This window comes from Paroedura picta, chromosome 18 (genome assembly GCF_049243985.1).
Source record: "Paroedura picta isolate Pp20150507F chromosome 18, Ppicta_v3.0, whole genome shotgun sequence".
Lineage (NCBI taxonomy): Eukaryota > Metazoa > Chordata > Lepidosauria > Squamata > Gekkonidae > Paroedura > Paroedura picta.
The window spans coordinates 4,644,323-4,667,500 of record NC_135386.1 but is presented as its reverse complement, the minus strand read 5'-3'; the positions used below and the strand labels follow the sequence as shown (position 1 = coordinate 4,667,500).

The 23,178-nt window shown below is 44.8% G+C and overlaps 1 protein-coding gene across 10 annotated transcripts in view; it reads left to right on the top strand.

The window, feature by feature from the left end:
• NEO1 (neogenin 1) overlaps positions 1 to 23,178 on the top strand; it is a 95,408-nt gene that overhangs the window by 51,115 nt on the left and 21,115 nt on the right. For 3 of the 10 annotated variants that reach the window (XM_077317484.1, XM_077317477.1, XM_077317479.1), the window contains exons 8-19: positions 6,372 to 6,531; positions 7,920 to 8,074; positions 9,043 to 9,191; positions 10,232 to 10,370; positions 13,533 to 13,582; positions 14,668 to 14,812; positions 15,735 to 15,845; positions 16,362 to 16,556; positions 17,345 to 17,440; positions 18,468 to 18,691; positions 20,704 to 20,842; positions 21,996 to 22,103. In XM_077317484.1, coding sequence (XP_077173599.1) covers positions 6,372 to 6,531; positions 7,920 to 8,074; positions 9,043 to 9,191; positions 10,232 to 10,370; positions 13,533 to 13,582; positions 14,668 to 14,812; positions 15,735 to 15,845; positions 16,362 to 16,556; positions 17,345 to 17,440; positions 18,468 to 18,691; positions 20,704 to 20,842; positions 21,996 to 22,103 — 1,671 coding nt within the window. Of the gene's footprint in view, positions 1 to 6,311; positions 6,532 to 7,919; positions 8,075 to 9,042; positions 9,192 to 10,231; positions 10,371 to 13,532; positions 13,583 to 14,667; positions 14,813 to 15,734; positions 15,846 to 16,361; positions 16,557 to 17,344; positions 17,441 to 18,467; positions 18,692 to 20,703; positions 20,843 to 21,995; positions 22,104 to 23,178 lie in introns of all 10 variants that reach the window. The other 7 variants (XM_077317483.1, XM_077317474.1, XM_077317475.1 and 4 more) reach the window with 3 other exon arrangements.

The window sequence follows — 23,178 nt, the reverse complement described above, 5'->3', positions numbered from 1 at the left end:
GATGCAAGCAAGTATGTCTACCAGTTACTCTGATGTGTGGGGTGGTACGGGACCATGTGTTAAGGGCCCATCAAGACCGTAGGAATTAATGACCTTTTGCTCTTGTAGGTAACAGTCTTGCAAACTGAAGGCCATGGCTTCCTTAAATGCTGGATCTGTCCCTTTCATTTGTTAGTTTGGAAGCCGAAATGATTTCAAAATATTGGGTAGTCTATTAGTGTGTGCTTTTAATCGTTCTGTGAGAATCTGTTGAATGGTTTTAAATTTAACTGGGTAAAATGTGCAGGTTTCCCTCAGTTTCCCCTGCTTTCCTTTCCCCTTTATGCAAAACGGGTCATTTGTAGAATATGAAGCCAGAAAAAGTGTGAGGTCAAAGAGTGTGACACTCCTTTGTATTGTCTGATAAACATTACAGTTCTAATTAGGAAAACAGAGGTGATTTGATCTATCGGTTTAAGGTTCCATAGGGAGTAGAACCATTTGTGTGTGTTTGTGGGTGCAATAGCACACTCTGGATGCCAGCTCTGGATGGGGAATTCCTGGAGTTTTGAGGTTCGGAGCTCGGAGACGGCACCATTTGGGGGAGGGGAGGGACCTCAACAGGCACCATTTGGGGAGGGCAGTGACCACCCTTCAAATCAGCCATTTTCTCCAGGAGAACTGATTTTTGTCACATGGGGGTCAGTTGTAATAGGAGATCTCGGCAAATCAAAGATATATGTGAATATATCATGATTTTAAAGAACTATTTTATTTTTGAGTTTACTTTGTATTCTAAATCAGTTGCCTGCTTTTTTTTGGGGGGGGGAAGGGGGTCACCCATACTTCTGAAGATTCCAAAGATCGCTGTGTAAAAATTAAATTTTGGGAGATTTGTATTCACGGAGCAGTTTGGATCTTGCATACCATGAGGAGTTTATATTAGGTTTTGGTAATCTTTAGGAAATAGCATTAAAGAACACATTTTAATGAAACACTATTTACTGTCTCTTTCCTATTGGATTGTATAATTTCCGATGGAGTTCATTCTAGCTGCAGCATTGGGTTTGTATCCTCTGAGGGAAAGAGATAATAATGTTTGGTTTCCCTTTATTGGTTTCTGAGCAAAACCAGAAGTCTGCCTTTTGTAACGCTTTTATGTTAACAGCAGTGTATTTCCTATAACGGGCTGGAACGATAGGAAAACTTGCTTTGCTTTTTGAATTCTTTGTTTCTGATGCCTTGGCCGTGGCATATCTTTGTGGATTATTGGACACGACAGGGGAAAAAACAATGAAATGACTTCCTTTAAAGCAAAGCGTGTCATGAGGATGGGCGGGAGTGTTTTTAATCATAGTTTTATGATTTCCTTTAAAAGCTTACATTGGAAAAATTGAAAACACCTTCCTTGCCAAAACGCTGTAGTTGTACGCTCACCGGACTTGGTCAGTATGCAGGAAAGCACATTGTTACCGTACGGCAGTCGAAACATTATTTTTGTTAAAAAAAAAAATGAGGGTGCCTTAAATTTTCTACTTGCATTGCGAAAACCTAAGTAGTCCAAGCAGGAGGAAAAAAGTAAAATCCAGAGCAATTTATTTTTAAATAAAATATTGTAAGCTGCCTTGAGTTCCAGAAACGACAAAGGCAGCTAGTAAAATTTTAAAATAAATAGGAGGAAGGCAGGGGGAGCCATTCACTGAGTTCTTCATCAAGAATGGGCGACTAGAATATTCCATCAAGGCTCTCCTCTCCTCTCCTCTCCTCTCCTCTCCTCTCCTCTCCTCTCCTCTCCTCTCCTCTCCTCTCCTCTCCTCTCCTCTCCTCTCCTCTCCTCTCCTCTCCTCTCCTCTCCTCTCCTCTCCTCTCCTCTCCTCTCCTCTCCTCTCCTCTCCTCTCCTCCCCTCCCCTCCCCTCCCCTCCCCTCCCCTCCCCTGAGCTTGCTTCTCCGATCAATAAATCTTGAGCCATGACTGGAAGAGTAATGGTAGCTGGCAATATAAACTATATTCCTGGGGATATAGTTTATAATCAAATAGATGGTGTGTCATGTCCCCATATCTACTGGAGGAACAAAGTTTGAAACCAACAGCACCATTATGACCAGCAAAGTTGAATTCTGGGCATAACCTTTCACGTGCATGCATACTTCTTCTGATACAATCCAACAAAACATTCTCAACCATTACATATTGGTTGCCACGAAGGGCCAGTCAGCGTCAAGATGCATAAGTGAGCGATTATAGCTGAGATTGGATTAAAGTGGTTGGTAAGATCTGTGAATCGATCGGGACATTTGACGTCCCAAAACAAGCAGCCTTATTATCAGACCTGGCAAACTTGGCAAAATGGCTACCAGTTTCCATAGGAGAGGTTCTTTGGTTGTTTAACAGTGCGGTCCTATGCGGGATTCTGCAGCCAGTTCCGATAGAGCTGATGGCCTCCACAGCTAGTTGGGAACAGGCCATGGCTCAAGAGTGTTTTGAGAATCTTTCCATAGTTTAATTGAACGTTATCTGTTCCCTGCAATGTAACAGTCGATTACCAAAAAGAAAGGCAAAGGCGATAACTTTTGTTTGTAACGAGAGTACAATTAGGGGCTGCTTATTAGAGCATTTAATAGCTGCTGCAGGCCATTGACTCACATGAGCCGCACATCACTCGGTGAGAACTTGCACAATCCTTATAGCAGCAACTGCCATGGAGACATGGCCACTGCATTTTGAACGATCCCTTGTGTTGTATTTTTCATGCAAATGGATCACTCGTGAGAGCTGGTAAAAGCCCAGATAAGCAACCAGTTGCAAAGGGTGAACCGATGAGCCATATACCAGCTTGCAAGTTAGACGGCTTCTTTGGGCGTGCTTCTAAGAGGAGGAGAGAGAGTAGCTATTTCTCTGTATCCTCAATGATCTCTAAAATTCCTACTTTTTGCTTCACCTAATATTACATCTGCCCTGGATGTCCTGTGCAGTATTTTTGAACAGTGGAAAGAGAGTCATATAGCAATAATCATCTACTCTGTACTTTTTCCCGAACACGCCACTTATGCTTTGGTGTATTTCTTGTGCGTAATCAAAAAGGGCTGCAAAAGATATTGACTAGATACCTACTATCTACACACCGGATTGCATATGTGGCATTTGCCTACATTGGTATTTTGTTTCCAGCATCTCACGATAAAGCATCTGTCTTTGTGTTACAGCTTCTAAGGCTTTTCTTTCCAAAAACTCCTAGGCCACATTTCCACTAACCCAACACTTAAAGCAGCTTACAACTAATTAAAAATTACAACACAATAAAATGCTGCAGATTTCCCATTTGTAGCCAAATATCTTCAGCTTAATAATTAGTTTTTATTGAATCCACTGTTCTGTAAGATCAGTCCCCGGACGGCAGTTATTGGCTAGAGAGCCATAGCAGTTATCTAAAGGAGCTTTTAGTTTCATGCAGTATAATAATCCTCTGATAGATTAGCATTTAGAAGCCAAAAAAAGGAAGAGCGGATTGCAAATTAACGTGGCCCTGGGCTGTTTTTGTTTCCTCAAGAGTCTTTAAGTGGATACATGTCTGCGTATATGACACTTAGATGGCATTGAAAGATTCGCAGAAATCCTGGAAGTCCATTTTTCCTGTAAGTTAGTTTTTGGAAAAACTGCCTCCCAGTGGGGACTGGAATTCTCCTGGAATTAACAACCAATCTCCAGATGACAAAGATCAGTTCCACTGGAGAATATGGCTACTTTGGAGGGTGAGCTCTGTGGCATTATACCCCACTGAGGTTCCTCCCCAAACCATGCCCTCCTCAGGCCCAGTCCTGCTCCCCCGCCCAAACTTCAGGTATTTCCAAACTCTGACCTGGCAACCCTGTTTACCGAGGACTAAGTCGTACGGAGTTCCATGGGTCTTACTCCAAAGTGAATGTGTGCTGGATCGTCGCGTCATTATGCCTCCGGGCATAGCGTTATCAGTGTTTGTGTTTCAGCTTCTAGTTAATTGGAAACCTTTAAACAGCTTCTAATTAATTTAATGTTTGACTAGCACAGATGAGAATGCACCCATTCTCTCCAAGGCTATATTTAAACATCTCACTGAATACCTTAGCACTGTCATTCAGAGTATTCTGGGAGATGACTTGTATTTGAGAGATTGACTCTTTTTCCTGCTTCGTTCTTAGGCCTACGGATGGATGACATTCCAATTCTATATTAGATATGCTTTCCCATACTTTTCCCTTTTCCCCTTCCCATAGGAGCTTGGATAGGTTTATTTTTCATACCACGGTAATAACAGGGCTAGTTTGTGCCATCTAGTAGACAAGCAGAATCTTGCATAGGGGAAATGGAATACTCGTTCATCATAAGGTGTCGGTGGACGAATCTTTTGAAAAAGTAGTTTGCTTACGTTTCCTCACTTAAAAATGTTTCTGTTAGGTTACACATACTGCTGGAAGAGCCAGCTTGGTGTAGTGGTTAGGAGTGCGGACTTCTAATCTGGCGAGCTGGGTTCGATTCTGCACTTCCCCACGTGCAGCCAGCTGGGTGACCTCGGGCTCGCCACGGCACTGAGAAAGCTGTTCTGGCCGAGCAGGAATATCAGGGCTCTCTCAGCCTCACCCACCTCACAGGGTGCCTGTTGTGGGGAGAGGAAAGGGAAGGCGAATGTCACTTTGAGACTCCTTCGGATAGAGAAAAGCGGCATATAAGAACCAACTCTTCTTCACTGTATGTTTCTCCTCTCAGCGTGGCTGAAAATAATTAGAATTCCATCTTAGTGATTTCAGTTTTGCTTGTATGTTAGCGGTTCATGTTGTGAAGGATGGAGTTGCCATTCCTTGGTAATAGATAATGACACAGTAGGCAGCATTTCTGTCATCTGAAAGAACATTTCTTCTACCAAGCTTTCCATACAAACAATCTATTTTCAACAGTCTCTTGTTTCCCTGTAGGAAAGCCAGTCTTTTACAAACCAGACCGTTCAAGGTCTCAAATTAGATTCAAGTGGGTAGCTGTGTTGGTCTGCAGTAGTCCCACAAAATTGGAGTCCAGTGGCACCTTTAAGACCCACAAAGATTTATTCAAGGCGTGAGCTTTCTTGCAAGGAAGAGTACATGTGCATGAAAGCTCAAGTCTTGAATAAATCTGTTCCGGGTGTCAAAGTTAGTGCTCAGTGTAGAAAATTAAATACAGACAATGAACTTGGAAGTTTGGTTCTTTCTGGTGCTCATATCATTGAGCACTCTGTCATGGTTAAACATTTCTTTATATTCATGAAGACTGGAAGCATAATGAAAATTGGCATTTTTGGAGGTTCAGATGTTTACTTCACGAAAGTATTTTGGGAATTATGTGAGCCCTATCTGCTGCACTTCTCAGAGTTAAAATGAATGCTGTTTTGATTTTTTTTTTAAAGCAAACTAAATAATATTTCTAGGCCATTAGCAGCTCAGAATAAATAGAACAAGCTTGTGTTCTGCAAGTCGATGCCTATTCTCAATTATTTTTTATTTTTGCTTCCCCCAAATTCTGGGGCCCAATAACATAATCTGCTGGTGCCAGTACTCAAGATGGCTTACAATAGATGCATTAACAGGAACTGTTTTACTGTGCTGCTTTTAACACGGTGGCACCTCAATTTGGGAATAAAAAAAAAAAATCTCGCGCAGCAGTATTAAAGCATGACGGTGAGCATATTGTGTGAATTATGAGGAGTAAATGAGTCATGAAGTGAAAATTTCTGGTTGGAGAGGGGGTTCCAAGGAGGTGGAGGAAATCTGTTGCCTTTTCAGAGTCTGTGTATATATATTCACAATAAACCATATCAAACTCACTTAGGAACCAAGCAGCACTGCAGTAGATGCAGCCAGAAAACGGGCTGGTCTATTTGCTGTTTGTTATGGGTCCCGGTTCAGATTTATGCTTCAGTTTTGCAAACGGAAACGGAAAGTCTTGATTGAGTGCATTAATTTGACGGCGGATTCAGCAGATGCGTAATCAAGCTTAAATGTCACACTGATGTTCCCATTATGAGATGGTGCTTGAGTCTCGATTTCCACCCTTCCCTTCCCACTTCCATTGCAACGAGGGTTCTTGATTGCTTACCCTATAGTGTCTCCTTTGATATTCCCCATTAATTTTTTAGTAGCTCCCTTTGTTGGCCAGCATGCCGGCCTTCAGCTTAATGGCCTTCTTTGTTGTATTCGTTTTGTTTTTTGTTTCCCATCGTGGTTTTGTTTATTTCTTTTTTTGGTTCTTTTTTCCCCTCCCCTGTTCTCTCTTTAAATCGTCGTGGTGTTTGCCCTTCCATATTCCCCAATGTTTGCACATGACAAGATGTTGCCATCCCAACATTGCCTCCCACTTCACTGACCAGTGCCACTACTGACCATCTAGCACCAGCAACAACCGGACCTCTGCCTTCTGCCCCTCGGGATGTCGTGGCGTCCCTTGTGTCCACACGGTTCATCAAGCTGACCTGGAGGGCACCTGCGTCAGACCCACAGGGGGACAACCTCACCTACTCCGTGTTCTACACCAAGGAAGCCATCAACAGGTACGTTCCTCAAAACGCTTGCAGGTTTCTGAAAGTCTCTTCTGGATTGGATTGTTTTGGAACAGGTGCTTCAGTCAGCCTTGAGGCAGTTTTTATGAAGCATTTTTTGTCGTCGTCCCCCCCCCCATCAGCTGATCATGGTTTATGCCTCCAGGGAAGCAAAGAGGCTTGCCTCCCTCAGAGAAATTGTTATGCCTGATTATCACAGGGTTGGTTCAGGTATTTTCCTCAGAGGAGACCTTTACAGTTTGAAAGTGCCATCCAACATCATCCAAAGTTTCATCCAGCTGGTGGCCATTGCTGGGGAGATGTAGGCTCAAGTGTTCTTAGATGTGCCTCATGGCAGGTGTGACTGGCCCAGAAGCAGTCCATGTTGCAGTCTAGGGAAGAGAACTCCACCCCTTGGGGAAGAATGCTTTTCTATTAAGGAGCCCCCTTTATGAGGGAGATTCACAACTGGAGAGGTGCTTCAACCCCAGTTATTTATAAGGAGGACCATGGTTCTGTAGTAGAGCTGCATGCAGAAGGTTCCTGGTTCGGTTCTCAGTTTTCTTTAAACAGAAGAAAGAAAAAGAAGAAAGACCAGAGAGTTGTTGACAAGAAAGACCTCTGCCCAGGACCTTGGAGAGCCACAGTCAGTCTGAGTAGACATCACTGACCTTGATGATCCAATAGAAGGCAGTTTCATATGTTAATATATGAATCTAGAGATTGGGCTTTAAAAAGGGATAAGAAGTCCTCCACAGTTGCTACTCCTTTGAGATTCACTCAGAAAGCTGCACCCTCAGCACCGACCTGCTGTGTTAGGGCAAAGACATTCAGTAGAAAAATGCATGGACAGATTTCTTCAGAGGTCCCCAAAACCTCGTGTGTGAGCCACACAAGGCCTTTCCTCAGGGGAGCTGTGAACGTTAGTGGAATCCTTGCAGAAGAGCTAAAACAAATGGTGCTTCACCCACTATACAGCTTTCACAACTGGACTGTGGGGATAAAAAGCATTGCGTTTTTACCGGTCTCTTAAAAACCTCTGTCCTTTATCAATTATCTCCTGCTGTAATCGTTTGTGGAGCCGTCCTCTTTGTGGGACTTCAGAGGACCGCTTAGTCAAGAGGAAGGGTGGACTCGTCCTGTTGAATGTTTCATGCTGTGGCTGACAGCAGCATCATCTCCTGTGCCCAGAGGTCTGTTCAAAAGAAGAGCCGTTTGAGATCACCTCTGTTTCCCTCATCTCCATGAAAAGAACTGCATGCTCTGAATAAAGTTACCACGCCAGGAGGTGTTTTTCTAAAAAAATTAAACGTTGCATGTTAGCATAACTAATGTGTGCTTTTTTTTTTAATGTGCCCCATTTCCCTTACATCTTTTTAAAAAATTTTCTTTAATCAAAGGGAGCGTGTTGAAAACACAAGCCATCCTGGGGAGATGCAAGTGACGATTCAAAACCTCATGCCTGAGACGGTCTATGTTTTCAGAGTGGTAGCGCAGAACAAACACGGACCTGGGGAGAGTTCGGTGCCGCTAAAAGTGGCAACGCAACCCGAGGGTGAGCATTGAACTTTGCCGCGTTTGGCAAACGATAGCAGACACTTGTTTTCCTTCTCAGTATGTGACACTAGCTGTGCATTAAGCTCCTCTTTGACTGAGCAAAGGAAGGTCTTCTCTGTGACGCCTGTTAGACCAGTGCTGGGCTAGATCGCCCATTGGTTTGGTTCCCCAAAATAGTGCCCGTGAGCACCCCGGCACCTGTGGACCTTTCCTGCCTGCTGAGTGTTTTGAGAAAGTGGGCGGGGCTTTTGCCCAGTCAGGTTTCTGATTGGCCATTGGAGATCTGATTGACCGTGCAGGTTTTTTTTTTAATCACTTCAGCAGCGGCTGCCACCATAGGATGAGCATCTTCACTGTAAGCCTGAAGATTAGCTGTGAGTGTGGAAGTGAACTCAATGGACATCCAGTTTTGAAACCAAAACCACATCAACATCCAGGGCTCAGATTGTTCACAGTTGAAACTTGTGGCAATTCTTGAATAAAACGGGCCTTCTAAGAACATTCTTAACCCTGAAAGTCTGATCATTTTTGACATGCTGTTTTGAACTTCGTTTTTACAAAAGTCTTTTTTCCAAGCTTAGCAGGGTAATCGGTGCTTTTTGCAAAGTAAAGGTTCCCTTTTTTCCCTTGCATGTTGTTAATGTCAGTTTTAATGTTGAAATGGCCAAATGAATGGCCAGACGCAGCTTTTCAGGCGCATCGCCATGATTAAACCCTGACTGGAGATGTGGAGAGACTGGAGATGTTTCTTCAGCAGACATGTCTGCTAAGCATGGTAGTCAGAGCTTGGACTTAGCGCTCTGTTAGTCATAAGTCCAAGAGGGTCTTCCCTTTCCAGCATTCATATCTCTGCTTCTTTCCCTGTTGCATTCTCCTAGCATGATTTGTTTCCTTGGAGCCCTTTGCTCCAAGTTAGCCGTGGAAAGGCCTGAATAAACTTATGACACCTCTTGGATTATTTTCCAGTTCAGCTTCCCGGCCCGGCCCCTAACATTCGAGCGTATGCCAACTCGCCCACCTCAGTCACTGTCAGTTGGGCCACACCCTTGTCTGGCAACGGTGAAATCCAGAATTACAAATTATACTACATGGAGAAGGAGATGGACAATGAACAGGTTTGATGAACAATTTCTTCTTGATAGTTCGCAAGGCAACCGAACTCTAGCCTCCCAGTACAACCATCGTGAAATTGCAGCTTTTGTCCTAGTTTATCATTTCTGTAAATCTGTGCATCATTCTAGCGGCTACAGAGATGTTGTTTTATCATCTGGCAACCAATGAGCTTATTGTCATTGCTTGGCTTGCTCCATTCTCAGAAGTATCATGTTTTGAACTGAAGCAGCAGTCGAGGCCCACTGAGATCAATCAAGGGAACTTTCATATGCCTTTATGAAACCACTAGATTCCATTGTTTTCACTGATGCCTGAGCATTTAGCAGTAACAGTTTTCATTAGTGTTTTTAGTTGACTAGATAAGCAGCCCTAATGGCGGTAACCCTAATAACCCGGTCGTAACTCTAATAACGAATCCCTAACAGAAGGGGAGGGGGGATGACTCTGAAGCACCAGCGGCCAGTACAAGACCCACTGAAACAAAAGGGAACTTCCAAACGAGAAGAAAATGTATCATTCACTGAGACTTCACATTTCGCGGTTGATGAGATTGGTTAGAAAGACGTTACAGAAGAGTTGGTGGCTACACTGGCAACTATATGGAACACTCCCATGGTGATGAGGTTCCTTCAGTTCAAGAACCAGACCCTAAAGGATCTGGCAACATTCCACGGATGCTTGGAAAGAGAGGAGTAAGAGGATGCTGTAGGCCAAGAGAGAGAGGCACTGCTACTAAGGAAGTGGCAGAATGAGAAGAAAACTGTGCCGGCCAGATCCTCTCCTCTGGGCTTACAGAGCCACCCAAGCCACGGTTGTGGTCCTTGACCTCTAACTTGGGTTTAATATTCCAGAGCACTTTTCTGAGATCGTCTCTCAGATCCAGGCAATGCCTCTAATTAGTGGAAGAGCGTTTGTCTCTGCATGCTGATGTTTCATCCCAAAAACGAATAGAGTAATGAGAACAGTAGCATTAGGAGAATGCATCCCAGTTATAAAATACTTGTTATAAAAGACTGCAATGTTTGCCTCTTTTCAAACTCAGGACATTGATGTCGGAGGCCTTTCCTACACAATCAATAGCTTGAAGAAATATACAGAGTATAGTTTCCGAGTGGTGGCCTACAATAAACATGGCCCTGGAGTTTCAACGCAAGATGTCATTGTTCGAACTTTGTCTGATGGTGAGCATCTTTTCAATGGCAGTCCATTGTCATTTTTCATTTAAATTGGGTTTTTTTCCTTGCAAAGTTGATTTTGGCATATAAATCTTAATACATCTCCCCGTGTGGATGGAAAAATCTGCAAATTGGGGTTTCGTAAGGCTGGAAAAAATGTTTCAGCAAGAAGAGGGTCAGAAAAATCCTAAATGTTTGAAAAAATCCCTTTTCACTTAGCCCTAAAAAAATTGATTAAAAAATGTTGTGTTGTCTATATTATACTAATATTCTGAAAGTTAAGTGGTGGTTGTCAGCCAAACAAAAGTTTTCATGCCGTGTTTGCTTTACTAGCCTGGGTGGTGGCATCAAAGCACAAAAAAACAAGAAGAATCAAAGCACAACAAACTCGGCTTTAAAAACTGCTACCAAAGACAGTCTGGAAATGCTTTCATCCTTTTGCTGGTCTTTTAAAAGTTGCCACTATAATACCATCTGTATTCTCTTCTGGTTAACTGGTATTTGGGGAGGGTGGGGGAGTCTATACGTATTAATGTGCATTGCCCTAAACCATATCGGGAGGGCGGTATATAAATTTAATGGATAATAATAACATCTTTATAGCCATATCTCAAGCGCTGTTTTTCAAAGCACAGTGTGCCGTCCAGGGAGTCTGAACCCTGCCTCCTCCCTCAAATGACCTTGTGTCTGTAGGTTCCAGTATTTTCTTCCAACTCAGCTTTGATACTAGATGAGCCCGGTGGAAGGAAAAGTGCTGAAAACCACAGAGCGCAGTGAGGCGGGAGTGAAAGCAAGGTTTAGCTCTCTTCTTCCAAGTCCTTTATTTTTGCATTCTCTCTTTTTTAAAAAGCCTGCCTTTCCACCCCCCCGTTTTAGAGGTGACAAGGCAGGCTTGCCTCTAAGGCCTCTTTTCCTCCTGACTCTCATTCCTCGTGTTACCAAGGAGAGCCGGGGTTTAAATAATCTATTTTGATTAGATGATTTTTGGCGAGGGCTCCGAAGCGGCAGAGCTTTGTATATATTGTGTTTTGTCAACGACTCTCCTGAATTAAACATTTTTGGCACGCATTAGAGCCGACGCACCAGCGTACAAGTCTGCCTTAAGGGCTGGCTCAGATGAGAGTGAATTCTGCCTATGCCTCGATCCCCACGGAAGCATAATGTGTAAATGTGTGTAAAAAGAGTGGGGTTGCTTCCCTACTAACGCATGACCTCTGGCTGCCTCCTTGTGTACGCATAGATCACCTGACGAGGCCGCGCTTAAAGTGCCCCATCTTCTGATCCAAGGTGGGTGGTTCCGACGGAACAGGCCTTTCTCAGTGGTTGCTCCCTCCCTAGAGAGGCCTGCCAAGCTCACTCCTCATTGCGTTTCAGGAGGACTGTGAAGATTTAGCTTGTCCGACAGGCTTATATATATATGTATTTTTTTGCTTGTGTTTGGTGTGCAGCTTGAATTTATACAGATCCTTTGTGCTTATGCTTTTTGACGGTCGGAGCCCTTATCTTGTTCTGTGCTGTCGTGAGCTGCTTGGAAAGCTTTGGCTCGAACCGGTTTGGAAGGTGGCAAACGGCCTTTGCCGGGATTATAGCACACTCGTGCGCGTTGCATGCCTGTCAGCACATTCACGCGGTCTTTCCTTAGAGGCCCGTGCATCCTGCTGCAGAACCTGTAGCTGCTTCTTTATTTGCGCTTCTTTAGATTGCGGTGGCAACATATAAGTTCCAGCCAAGTAGCGCAGCCTCTGTGTGTGTTTTTCATATTGTGTGCCAGGCACGCCGGTATGCGGAGAGGGAAATGCTGATAGGGCCACAAGAAGTGAATTAATGAAACCATGAATGGAGCCTGAGACGGCCGCACCGAATGGATGAGGTTATATGGTCTCTGTTTGGGCTTAGCCTCATTCAGTTGAGCCCCTACTAGGGCTAAATATTTCTGCCTCATCTTTGCACCTCCGGGGACTGGATCCAATTACTCGCGATTCAAAAACTCAGCAGAACGACCTGCCCTCTAAAAGGGCTGTCTGTGTAATATCTGCATGATTCACTTTATCGGGTATGCCTCTTGACTAGAAGAAGGCAAGCCTCAAATGGTAACTCATACAGGTGAACTCTTCTGAGAACAGGTAGTTCTATTTTTTAAAAAACTGTAAAAGTAAATGTTTCAAACGGATCGATGAACCTTTTTAAAGAGAGTCTGAGAACCTCTATATGTAGCTTTCGGATCACATCTAAATCAGTTGTTGATTTAAAAGGGGTTTTCCCCAGAAAAAAAGAAAAAGATGCATTCAGACTTCACAATAAACTACAGTTTATCGCTCAGCTACTTGTTATTAGTCCCTGGCCTTTAGTGGTAGTGTGGAGTTTGAGAAACCTCAGCCCAGCCTCCCTTTTTACTCTCGATTGATCGTCAGCTTGATTTGCTGCGTTCTTAACATTTTTTTTTTTAATTTCCCCCCCTCCCCTATCCCTTTAAATTTCCTCTTGGGGAGAGGCATATGTTTCTGACAGTGCAATCCTATGTAGAGTTTATCAAGAGTTTATTCAACCCCCTTGTCTTGGACGGGAGTGACTATGTAGGATTGCACTTTGAAGCATGTTCCTCCTTGGAGAGGCCACACATACCTTCTCTGTATGCAGGGGGCTAAAAGGGGCAGAACTGTTCAACTAATAAAGATTCCTGTATTCCGATGTCATGACAAACCTCAATAATAAACTACGGTTTACAAGTCAGGTACAAACCACGGTTTAGAATCCCAGTTTATCTCCACCAGCAGCCGTAGTTTAAGGCTCTGGTTTATTGTGCCACTTGAATGCAATCTGTGTTTTCATCATTATATATTCTATCCACCACCCTTTTTTCCAAGTTGCTCACAGAGTTTACGTGGAGTTTTCCCAGACTGTTTCTTCACCATGCAGCCATCAGGGCCTGAGCTGCTTAGTTTGGTTACATGGTTGGAGTTATATGCCTCCAGTCTACGTAGGGGGCCTGTTTCCTCTGAAGTCATATAGTTTCCCACACGTAAGGTTCAGTTTGTGTTTTTGCTTATATTTTACAAAGAGTCCCCTTTAGCTATCTCATGCTTTCCATAGATCATATCCGTATATATACCTCTGCTGTGTGAGCCACCCTTCTGAATTGGTTTTGAATAACTTCTTTACTGTTTCCAGTTCCCAGTGCTGCCCCTCAGAATCTGTCACTGGAAGTGCAAAACTCCAGGGTAAGATGCCTCCTTTTTTGTTATTGTCATGGACGAAAGGCAGAAAGAGCCCAGCTCTTGAATCTGTTTTCACGCTTATTCTCATGAGGACCTTCCATGATATCCATATCAGACTGGAGATTTATTTTATCGCCCTAAGCCGAGAAGATTTGAATGGCAGGTGTTTTTAAGGGGTGATGGAGAGAAAGATTGGGCATTTGCCACTTTGTTTCTTCTTGAAGGGGAAAAGTTTTAGCTAGCTTCGTAAGCCGCCTTGAACCACAAAAACAGGCAGCATAGAAACGTTTTAATAAATAGGTTTTAATGCTTCACTAAACGCTGAGCCTGTGAAGGGCAAGACTTTTTGTCTTCAAATATTTATCAGCCGGGTGCTTTCAGGTGTGTCCATTTTTGTCATCTCTTGGGCACATTTCAAGTTAGAATGTTTGAAATGGAAGCAGATGTTGCCGGTCTCATTCATCCTGGCCATCACTGCTAGGTAGAGGTGTTCTCTGCTTCAGTGTAACGCCAAAGACAGGCAGGAGAGGAAAAATAATGAGTAAGGAAGAGAGAATTTAGGTTTTATATGTACTAGTGCTTTCAAATTTTCCATCACCACCTGCTTACTTAGGAGAGGGGTTGATATGGTGATCAAATTGGACTATTTTGGACAATGGGTTTAAATTTCAGAGATGTACATTAGAGCTGTGATGCTCTGTGGCACATGTGGCTATCTGACATCGCCTGTGGCTCTTCTGAGCACCATTGCCCAAGGTAGCTCTTGTCTCAGGCTTCAGGTAGACGGGGAAGACCCTTGCCCCGCAGGGCTTATTCCAGGGGAACAAATAAGCTGCCAGCCTCCCTTAGGAGAAACCATCATGCCAGGGATGGAAGTAAACATGGCTGTTTTGGTGGATGGTGATTTGTGATTTGTGAACCACAGAGTGTGCACCGCCGCATTAGGAGTATTGATGTACACGCTTAAAACAAAAAAAAAAAAGGGGACATAAAATATTCATTGAATCAATGCTTGTTTCGGTTGATAAAGCAACCCAAACTCGGGAAGTTTAACACGAAGGATGTGCAATGTCTCCTAAATTCCATAGAGCATAATGATGCATTGGCAGCCCCCTCCTGTGGGGACTCACAACGGGCAGATCACTGGCTATAAGATTCGCTACCGAAAAGTGACCCGCAAAAGTGATGTGACCGAGAGCATTGTCGGGACACAACTTTCTCAGCTGATTGAAGGTGAGTGGATCGGAAGTCGCTTTTCAGAAAGAGCTAGAAACGGGGGGGGGGGGGGGAGAGCAGCAGCCAAACCTCTCTGAGAGCCAGTTTGGTGTGGTGGTTAGGAGTGCGGACTTCTAATCTGGCATGCCGGGTTCGATTCTGCGCTCCCCCACGTGCAGCCAGCTGGGTGACCTTGGGCTCACCATGGCACTGATAAAACTGTTCTGACTGAGCAGGAATATCAGGGCTCTCTCAGCCTCACCCACCTCACAGGGTGTCTGTTGTGGGGAGAGGAAAGGGAAGGCGACGGTAAGCCGCTTTGAGCCTCCTTCGGGTAGGGAAAAGCGGCATATAAGAACCAACTCTTCTTCGTCTTCTTCTTTTGGGGCCCCTGTAAACCCAAGAGCAACCAACCCTGCAGGGAGAACTCTCCCCACAGGATCAGCGTGGGGTCTGCTGGCTGAATTGATAGGGGATGCTGGCTGTTTTTAAAAATTGTGGCCTATTTTGACTATGCGCTCCGATATAGGAAATATTAATAATCTGGAGAGCAAACTTTTTCTCAGCTGCGGACAACTCTCTTGCTGCTTGGCCACTGGCCTGCGGGGGAAGTCCTTGTGTTGTCAGCACCTTGTAGCATCGGCCTGACAAATAACAATTTGTGTCAATTACGTCTGCTGGAATCTTGCTGCAAGCCTGGCAGTCTACTGCTGGTAGCCTCTGGTTATGCTCCAGAGGCCAAAGGTCAAAATGGAAAGCTGTTAGCTAAGTTGGATCCGTGTCAGGTTAGCTTGAGACTCTATCACTGCCATACACTCTTCCCTTAGCTACTTGTTTGGTTTCCTGCTTGCGGGCGATTGTTGGAGACAGCTGATGTTCGGACTAGGAGCCCTGGTTGCTCTGGGAAACCGTATTTTAACGCTGTGCATTCTTACACCAGGTCTCGAGCGCGGCACAGAGTACAGCTTCCGGGTCGCCGCCTTAACGGCCAACGGCACCGGACCGTCAACCGACTGGGTGTCGGCGGAAACCTTTGAGAGCGACCTTGATGGTATGCCTGCGAACCGTCAGTGAGCGTTTGAGGACATGTTTTTTTTGTCGGTGTAAAGACCTCAAAATGCAGCCCTAAGAAGGAAAAATAGGGCAAGCAGGGCCGGCCCCTTCCCTTCTTGTGCGCTGCTAAGCCGTAATTGAATTAGCACCGCTTCAGCTAGGGGGGTGTATTAAAGGTGCTCAAGTCGTGTCCGACTCATGATGGCCCTATGAATTAACGACATCCAAAACATCGTCTCCTTAACAGTCTTGCTCAACGATCTTGCAAACAGAGAGTCGTGGCTGCTGTGGCTGAGTCCTTCTGTTGGGTTTCCCTCTTTTCCTCCCGCCTTCAACTTTTCCTAGGGCTGTTGCCTTTTCCAGTGACTCTTCTCGTGCCATAACGCAACTAAAACACAATAGGCTGGCCTCAGTTTAGTACCGTGCGAACTTGTCTCAACGTGACGCAGTACTTCAAACTTCATAGTTTTGTTCCCGTTAGACGGTTTAAAGAGCCTTTTCCTCCTGCTTGCAGAATCCCGCGTTCCAGACGTCCCGAGTTCCCTACACGTCCGTCCACTCGTGACCAGCATCGTCGTGAGCTGGACGCCCCCCGAAAACCAGAATATCGTGGTCCGAGGCTACGCGATCGGCTACGGTGTAGGGAGCCCTCATGCACAGACCATCAAGGTGGATTACAAGCAACGATATTACACTATTGAAAACTTGGGTAAGCAGAATCAATCAATGTTGCGAGCTGCATTTTGCCTCAGTATTTCTGAAACAAGAGTAATATTGACCAATGTATGTTCAGGGTACTTTGAGACAATTAACTAGGGATGGAGGGGGGTTGGTTTACACGTTTGAATTTTGCTCTGTGAACATAGAGGGCGGTAGTGGTTAGCCAGTTTGGTGTAGTGAGAGCCAGTTTGGTGTAGTGGTTAGGAGTGCGGACTTCTAATCTGGCATGCCGGGTTCGATTCTGCACTCCCCCACATGTAACCAGCTGGGCGACCTCGGGCTCGCCACGGCACTGAGAAAACTTTTCTGACCGGGCAGTGATATCAGGGCTCTCTCAGCCTCACCTACCCCACAGGGTATCTGTTGTGGGGAGATGAATGGGAAGGCGACTGTAAGCCGCTTTGAGCCTCCTTCGGGTAGGAAAAGCGGCATATAAGAACCAATTCTTCTTCCTCTTCCTCTTCCTCTTCCTCTTCTTCTTCTTCTTCTTCTTGTACCTTCGGATGTCCCCAGCTAGCACTCTTCTTTTACATGACTGTATAGTTTTAGATCATCTTGTATTTTCAGATTTATCATCAAAGTTAAATTCTTCCGTCACTTAGTTTTGAATTCCCCCAAATAAGAATATTTCTCAGTTATTAAGAGACGTAGAGTACCAAGTTGTTGTACAGGTGGCCAGATATTTGCCAGGGGTTATGGTGCAGCGTGTTTGAATGTAGCATGGAAATTAGGAATAATAATTTGGATGTTGTTGCTTTTTTTTCTCTCTCTCTCTAGATCCCAGCTCCCATTACGTCATCACTTTGAAAGCGTATAATAATGTCGGTGAAGGAATCCCACTGTATGAAAGTGCGGTCACAAGGGCTTATACAGGTAAAGGAGAAAGCTTGCCCATTTGTTTTGTGGCTCCCAGTTGACCGGCCTTGAATGCTAAGGGTATTTTGTATGGGGAGAAGAAGGGAAGGCAATCGTAAGCCACTTTGAAACTCTTTTGGGTAGTGAAAGCCAATAACCGATTCTTCTTCTTCAAAATTTGGCAGTTGACACTTTCGGTTCTGTTTCAGCCATGCCTGGTGTAACTCTTTTAAGTCTCCTGTTCTTCAAGGCCCATGTCATACAGCAAACGCTGTGGCATGTGTAGGAAACCACTGTTCTCCTTCCAGCAGCCAACTTGGCAGCATGTGTACATGCATGCTATTTTTTAAGCTGCCACACGTATTTAAATATATCGAAATATATCCGCCCTTTATCACAGGATGGCCTGGGTATACTGAAGGAAGGATTCGGATAATTGGAGCCGGCCACAAACTGCTAACGCGCGCCCTCAATCCCAGCTACGAGCAGACTGGCCCACTAACCTTTGTGCTGCCCATTATTTTGCTTCCTGTTGTTGATACAGGTGACTTGAAAGAATTCAACAGGCTTTTTGGTTTGGGATTCCCTTGCTGGATCCCAGGCGTCCCACGTCGTTGTCCCCTCCGTTTTTGTGATTTGGACAAGCAGATCTTTCTCCAGATCTATCTTGGTTTTTCCCCCCAGCATCGTTTGGGGATAAATTAAAACTTTGAAATGAGCTAATTTTTAAAGGCCAGAAACCATTTTAAATGTGTATTAAGTTTTGGGTGTCGTCATGCCACTTTGTGACATGCTGTTTCAGTGGTCAGCTTTGCCTGCTCTCTTTGAGGCATGCATTTTAAGAAGGGATCGAAATGACAACTTTTTCCCCCCTGGTCTTGTGCTGCCTATTAACTCTGGCTTTTCTCTCTTTTTCTCCATGTCTCACCTTTCATTCCATCGTTATTACCCTGCATTCCCCCCCCTTTTGTTTTTATTCACATATAATGCCACCTTCTTCCTTTTTTTTATTGTAATACCCTACTTTTACCCATCAATCCCTTAGACACTTCTGAAGTTGATTTATTTGTTGTTAATGCTCCGTACACTCCAGTGCCAGATCCCTCTCCCATGATGCCACCGGTGGGAGTTCAGGCTTCCATCCTGAGCCATGACACCATCCGAATCACCTGGGCAGACAACTCTCTGCCAAAGAACCAGAAGGTCTCTGACGCCCGATACTACACAGTCCGATGGAAAACCAACATCCCCGCCAACACAAAGTACAAGGTGATACAGGTCACGCTGTGTGGATGCATTAACCTGTTTTGTTTCCTGGCCACGGTTGGCAAGTTTGGTTTCATCAGTGAATCTCTCTGACAGTGCTTGATCATTGTCTTCTCTTATGCAGCTGCCCTGCCCACGGACTTTAGGAAAATGCTTTCACTTCGCCTTGAAATAGCATCAAAGTCAGCTCAGCACCCCAAGATTTGAGTAGGAAAGGGTGGCTTAGCTGTTTTGTAGATTTAGTGCAGGTATCCCCAACATGCCCTGATATCTTTCCTGGCAAGTGCTTTTGAAGTGGGTGGGGCTAGATGGAGCTTTTGTCCTCCAGGGCTTCTGATTGGATGTGCAGATCCTGTTAAATGTGGAAGCCATAACCCTGCTCCCTGGTATTTTCTGGTATATGCAGCCGTTTTGCAATTGTGCCCACCACCCCATGTTTGCATTCGAAAGCTGCCTGAAGGCTGAAAAGGTTTTAGTGCCTACAGTAAAGTGGAGGTTTGCCCTTGGCTGTTTTTGCTCAGCCCTGAAACAGACCCATTTCGATAAGTCTCTGGGATTTCTTGCATCATTTGGGAAAATTAAATAGTTTTATTAGACGGACGAGTTGTATATCATAGGCCCATCTCGAAGGGGCCTAACGACAGAACACTGGACTGAGCCAATTTCAGATATAGGCCTTTAAAGTATAACTTGCATACCAAAGGAGAGGCAATTAGGAAGAAATTGACTCAATTTGGCAACCATTTCTGGATAGATTCCCTAATTAAGTCCAGACTCCTGGCTGATTTTCATCCATGTACAAAAAGTGGTTTGAAAAAGCTTTGCTTTTTCTTTCTTCCTTTGAATGGGCTGTATCTAGCTGGGGGGAAGAGGGGTGCGTGCAGTTTTCTTGGGAAAAGTTCAGTATTAGCAGAATCCCAAGTAGATCTATACCCTCCGAAGCTCATGACTTCAGCACCTCCTTTGAAAACAGTCTAGAGTAAATGTGACCAAAATGATCAGGGATTTATGAAGACTAAATTGGGCATGGAAAGCTGCTTTAATTTGGGCATAAATGAGTTCTTTTTAAATAGCACCGTACTTTCTTTGAACCCCACATTTTCTGTATTGGAGGTACCCCACAAATGTGGACATTTTTATCTCCCAAGCAGTCATGAATTGCAAACTAGTTTGCCTTGTTTCATTTTAGACACGTTCAGTCCGCCTGTTTGCAAGGTGAAGCGGCAATGTAAACAGTTTTGCTTTTTTAACCTTTTCTTAAGCACTGAGAGTTCGTTGTCCGACTTATTACATGTAGCTGCAGTTTACATCACATACTTGAGTTGTAGTTTCTTAGTCTCTCTCGGTAGAATCTGGCTCCTTAGCTGGAAGTGAACACAAATAGGGGAGCATTATCAGGGAGGGATAGGTGGGTGCAGAAGGGGTTAAGACCTTTTCTGTCCCGCTTGACGATGCTTCCCCTCTTCCCTGTAAGTAGTCCCCTACCCTTACTCATCATTATCTCAGCGAATGAAAGGTTAGAGCTATGCGTTTGCCAGGAAAACACCTAATTTGGTCCTGGGAATAAATCCTTCCAGCTTTCCTGGCCTTTAATTTAGCCTGGACTGCTGCCACAAATGTGAGTGTTTAGCACTCTTTGTGTGTGTATGTTTGTGTGTGTGTTTGTGTGTGTACTGGGTTCCCGTATGAGAGCGTTTAATGAAGTACAGTACATTAGACCCCGCCAGCAGGCAACTGGAAGGCTTGCTGCATAACAAGTAGACCAAAAACCTTGAGGCCATATCTCTAAACGTATAATTGTCTCGCCACCAAATACTCGTATTGATTATAAAAGGGGATCTCTGGCTGTCAGTGGCACAAATGCTCCATTAGCTCTTGGAATCTGCATCAGTGACTTTGCAGAAGGAAGGTGATTAAGGGGTTGTCTAATGTGAGAATGTTCTAGACATGGCCGTAGGCTGAGATTTTTTTTTGTTTCCTGATTCTCGTTTTGTGGATCCTTTGGTTTCTCTTAGACTGCCAATACCACCACCTTAAGTTTCTTAGTGACTGGCTTAAAGCCCAATACGTTGTACGAGTTCTCTGTGATGGTGACCAAAGGCCGAAGGTCAAGCACTTGGAGCATGACAGCCCATGGCACCACCTTTGAAGCAGGTAAGTTCACATCGATCTCAAAGTCAGGAGTACTGTGGCGGGAACCACAAACTCTTGGTTCTCGCTTAAAGTAGAACGAATTGCGATCATTTGGGCAAAGGCCAGGTTAGACATAAAAATAGTTATGTAAGAAAGAGTTGGAAAAAGCCTGTGTAATTGCCTGTTAATAACAGCTGTTAAGACATAGCTTCATTATTTGGGGGGAGGGGGTGTATCATTTAATTAGAGAACGAGCAAGAGATAAGGCGGGCTTTAATTCGATGAACGCACATCCCATGTACTCTGTGCCCCGTGGTGTTTAGATTTAATTGTATGATCTTATCTCCGAGGGTTGGTTCTACAAATGTGTCAAGAAGTCAGAATCAGTGCTAAGGAACCGCAAAGGATCAGTGTAAGGTCTCTTTCTCTTGAGACAATCGCATGAGGCAAGGCCCAAGAAAAGAGTAAGAGGACCCCTGGTGCATTGGCAGAGCCAGGTGCAATCCCTGACATCTCCAGTGGGAAGGGTAAGGTAGTGCGAAAGACCATGGAGAGGGACTGGCTGCCTGAATAGATAATACAGACCTTGCAGGACCTATGGTCTGTCTGAATCAGTATGAGGCAGCTTCATTTGAGTGCCAGGTCAGAGTTCTGCCTTGCCCATTACTGGAGAAGCCCTCGCAGGATCCGAAGTTATTATACACCAGAAGGCATTTCTGCTCCATCCACCTCGCTGATACCGTCACCTCGGCTGAAGATTATTGGGACACGTTTCATCTGCTGCTCCAGAGATTGATATAAAGAGGGGCTGGTGGTGAGGAGGAACAAAAAAGCAGTACAGAAAAAATTCCTAATCTATCAAGCCGTGAGGGAATCGGCTTTGGTAGTTGGAGAGCGCAAAATTAAAATTTCAGGATATTTCGCTTAACCGTCCTCTGGAATGCTTTGTAGATGCATGCGTGGCTGAATAGCTAATCTACGCACAAGAAAGCCAATCGGCTTCCCCTAAGGATACTCCCCGTTGATGATTGGGGCTAGTTCAGTAGGAAAACGGATGATTACTGCAGGCCAGCAGGCTTAAATAGTGGAGTATTATTGCCGGCACTAAAGCATAGCCATGAGAATTGTGCTACCACCACTGCACACACGCCTAATCTGCAATATTTTTTTGCAGTTCCGACTTCTCCGCCAAAAGACGTCACTGTGGTGAGCAAAGAAGGGAAACCGCGGACCATCATAGTCAACTGGCAGCCTCCGTCCGAAGCCAACGGCAAAATTACAGGTGAGGTTTCTTCAGGACAGCTGGGCTCGCTGCTCAAGGAGCTGGAGCACAGCCCTGGGATAAAGATGGGTACCAAATTTACCTTTACTGGAGAGTGGCGTGGAAGGTCTGCCCTCTGGTGGAGTGTGCTAGAAACAGTTTTACAAAACCGGAGCTGAATTGTTTTCCTCCTTATGATGCAGCCTCTTAGAACACGATTACTTCTAGTTAGTTTTGCCTGTGGTGCCTAATAAATAGAGCACCAATACCCAGTATCTGATCAGCACCAAGGCTATCCCTCACCTTGATGTTCTCTTTCATTTCCCACAACCAGTTTAATATTGTAATGCAGCCTTTTTCAACCTTTTGACCATGGAGGTACACCTAAATATTTTTTTCAGGCTTCGAGGCGCCACGGAAGCAACCAGCTTGGCCCACATCCCCTGCCCCCCCCATATGCAACTAAAATTAAAATAAACATAAAACTCCAGCCCCCCATCTCCTCACCCCACTGCAGTTTGCCTACCGTGTCCCATCACATAAGACTAAGAATAAAATTAAAATATTCCACCCACCCCCACTCCACACAGCCCTGACACCCAACAGAAGAGCCCCCGGACCAACTTGCCTGGGAAATGTCCCGGCATGCCACTGGCCGCTTTGAATCGGGGTTACTTCTCCGATCGCGTCAAGCTTGATCTGTCCATCTTGTCTTGCTCTCCGACGGTTCTTTTCTTTTAAATTTAAAAGCCTGCTCTTCTGGGCTCAGAGCCGTCTTCCACCGCTGCTTCCTGCGATGGCCAAAACATTAGCCTCAGAGCTTCCTGCTATGACCAGAACATTAGCCTCAGAACATTAGCTTCCCCTGCCAGTTTCTGCCACTTCTTTCTTGAGCGGCATAAAACACGAATGCAGGGGCTCCGATCACAAAACGTTCATTTTGCAGGAAGCGCTAGAAATGTGCCAATGGATCAGAGAACACAATGCAGTTGAAATCCGTGTGAACTGGCCCGCTGGTCGGAAAAGAAAGAATTCATTCCCGCCCTGCCAGAAATGCGCAAATCCAACGGCTTCAATTAATCTGGATTGTTTTGTA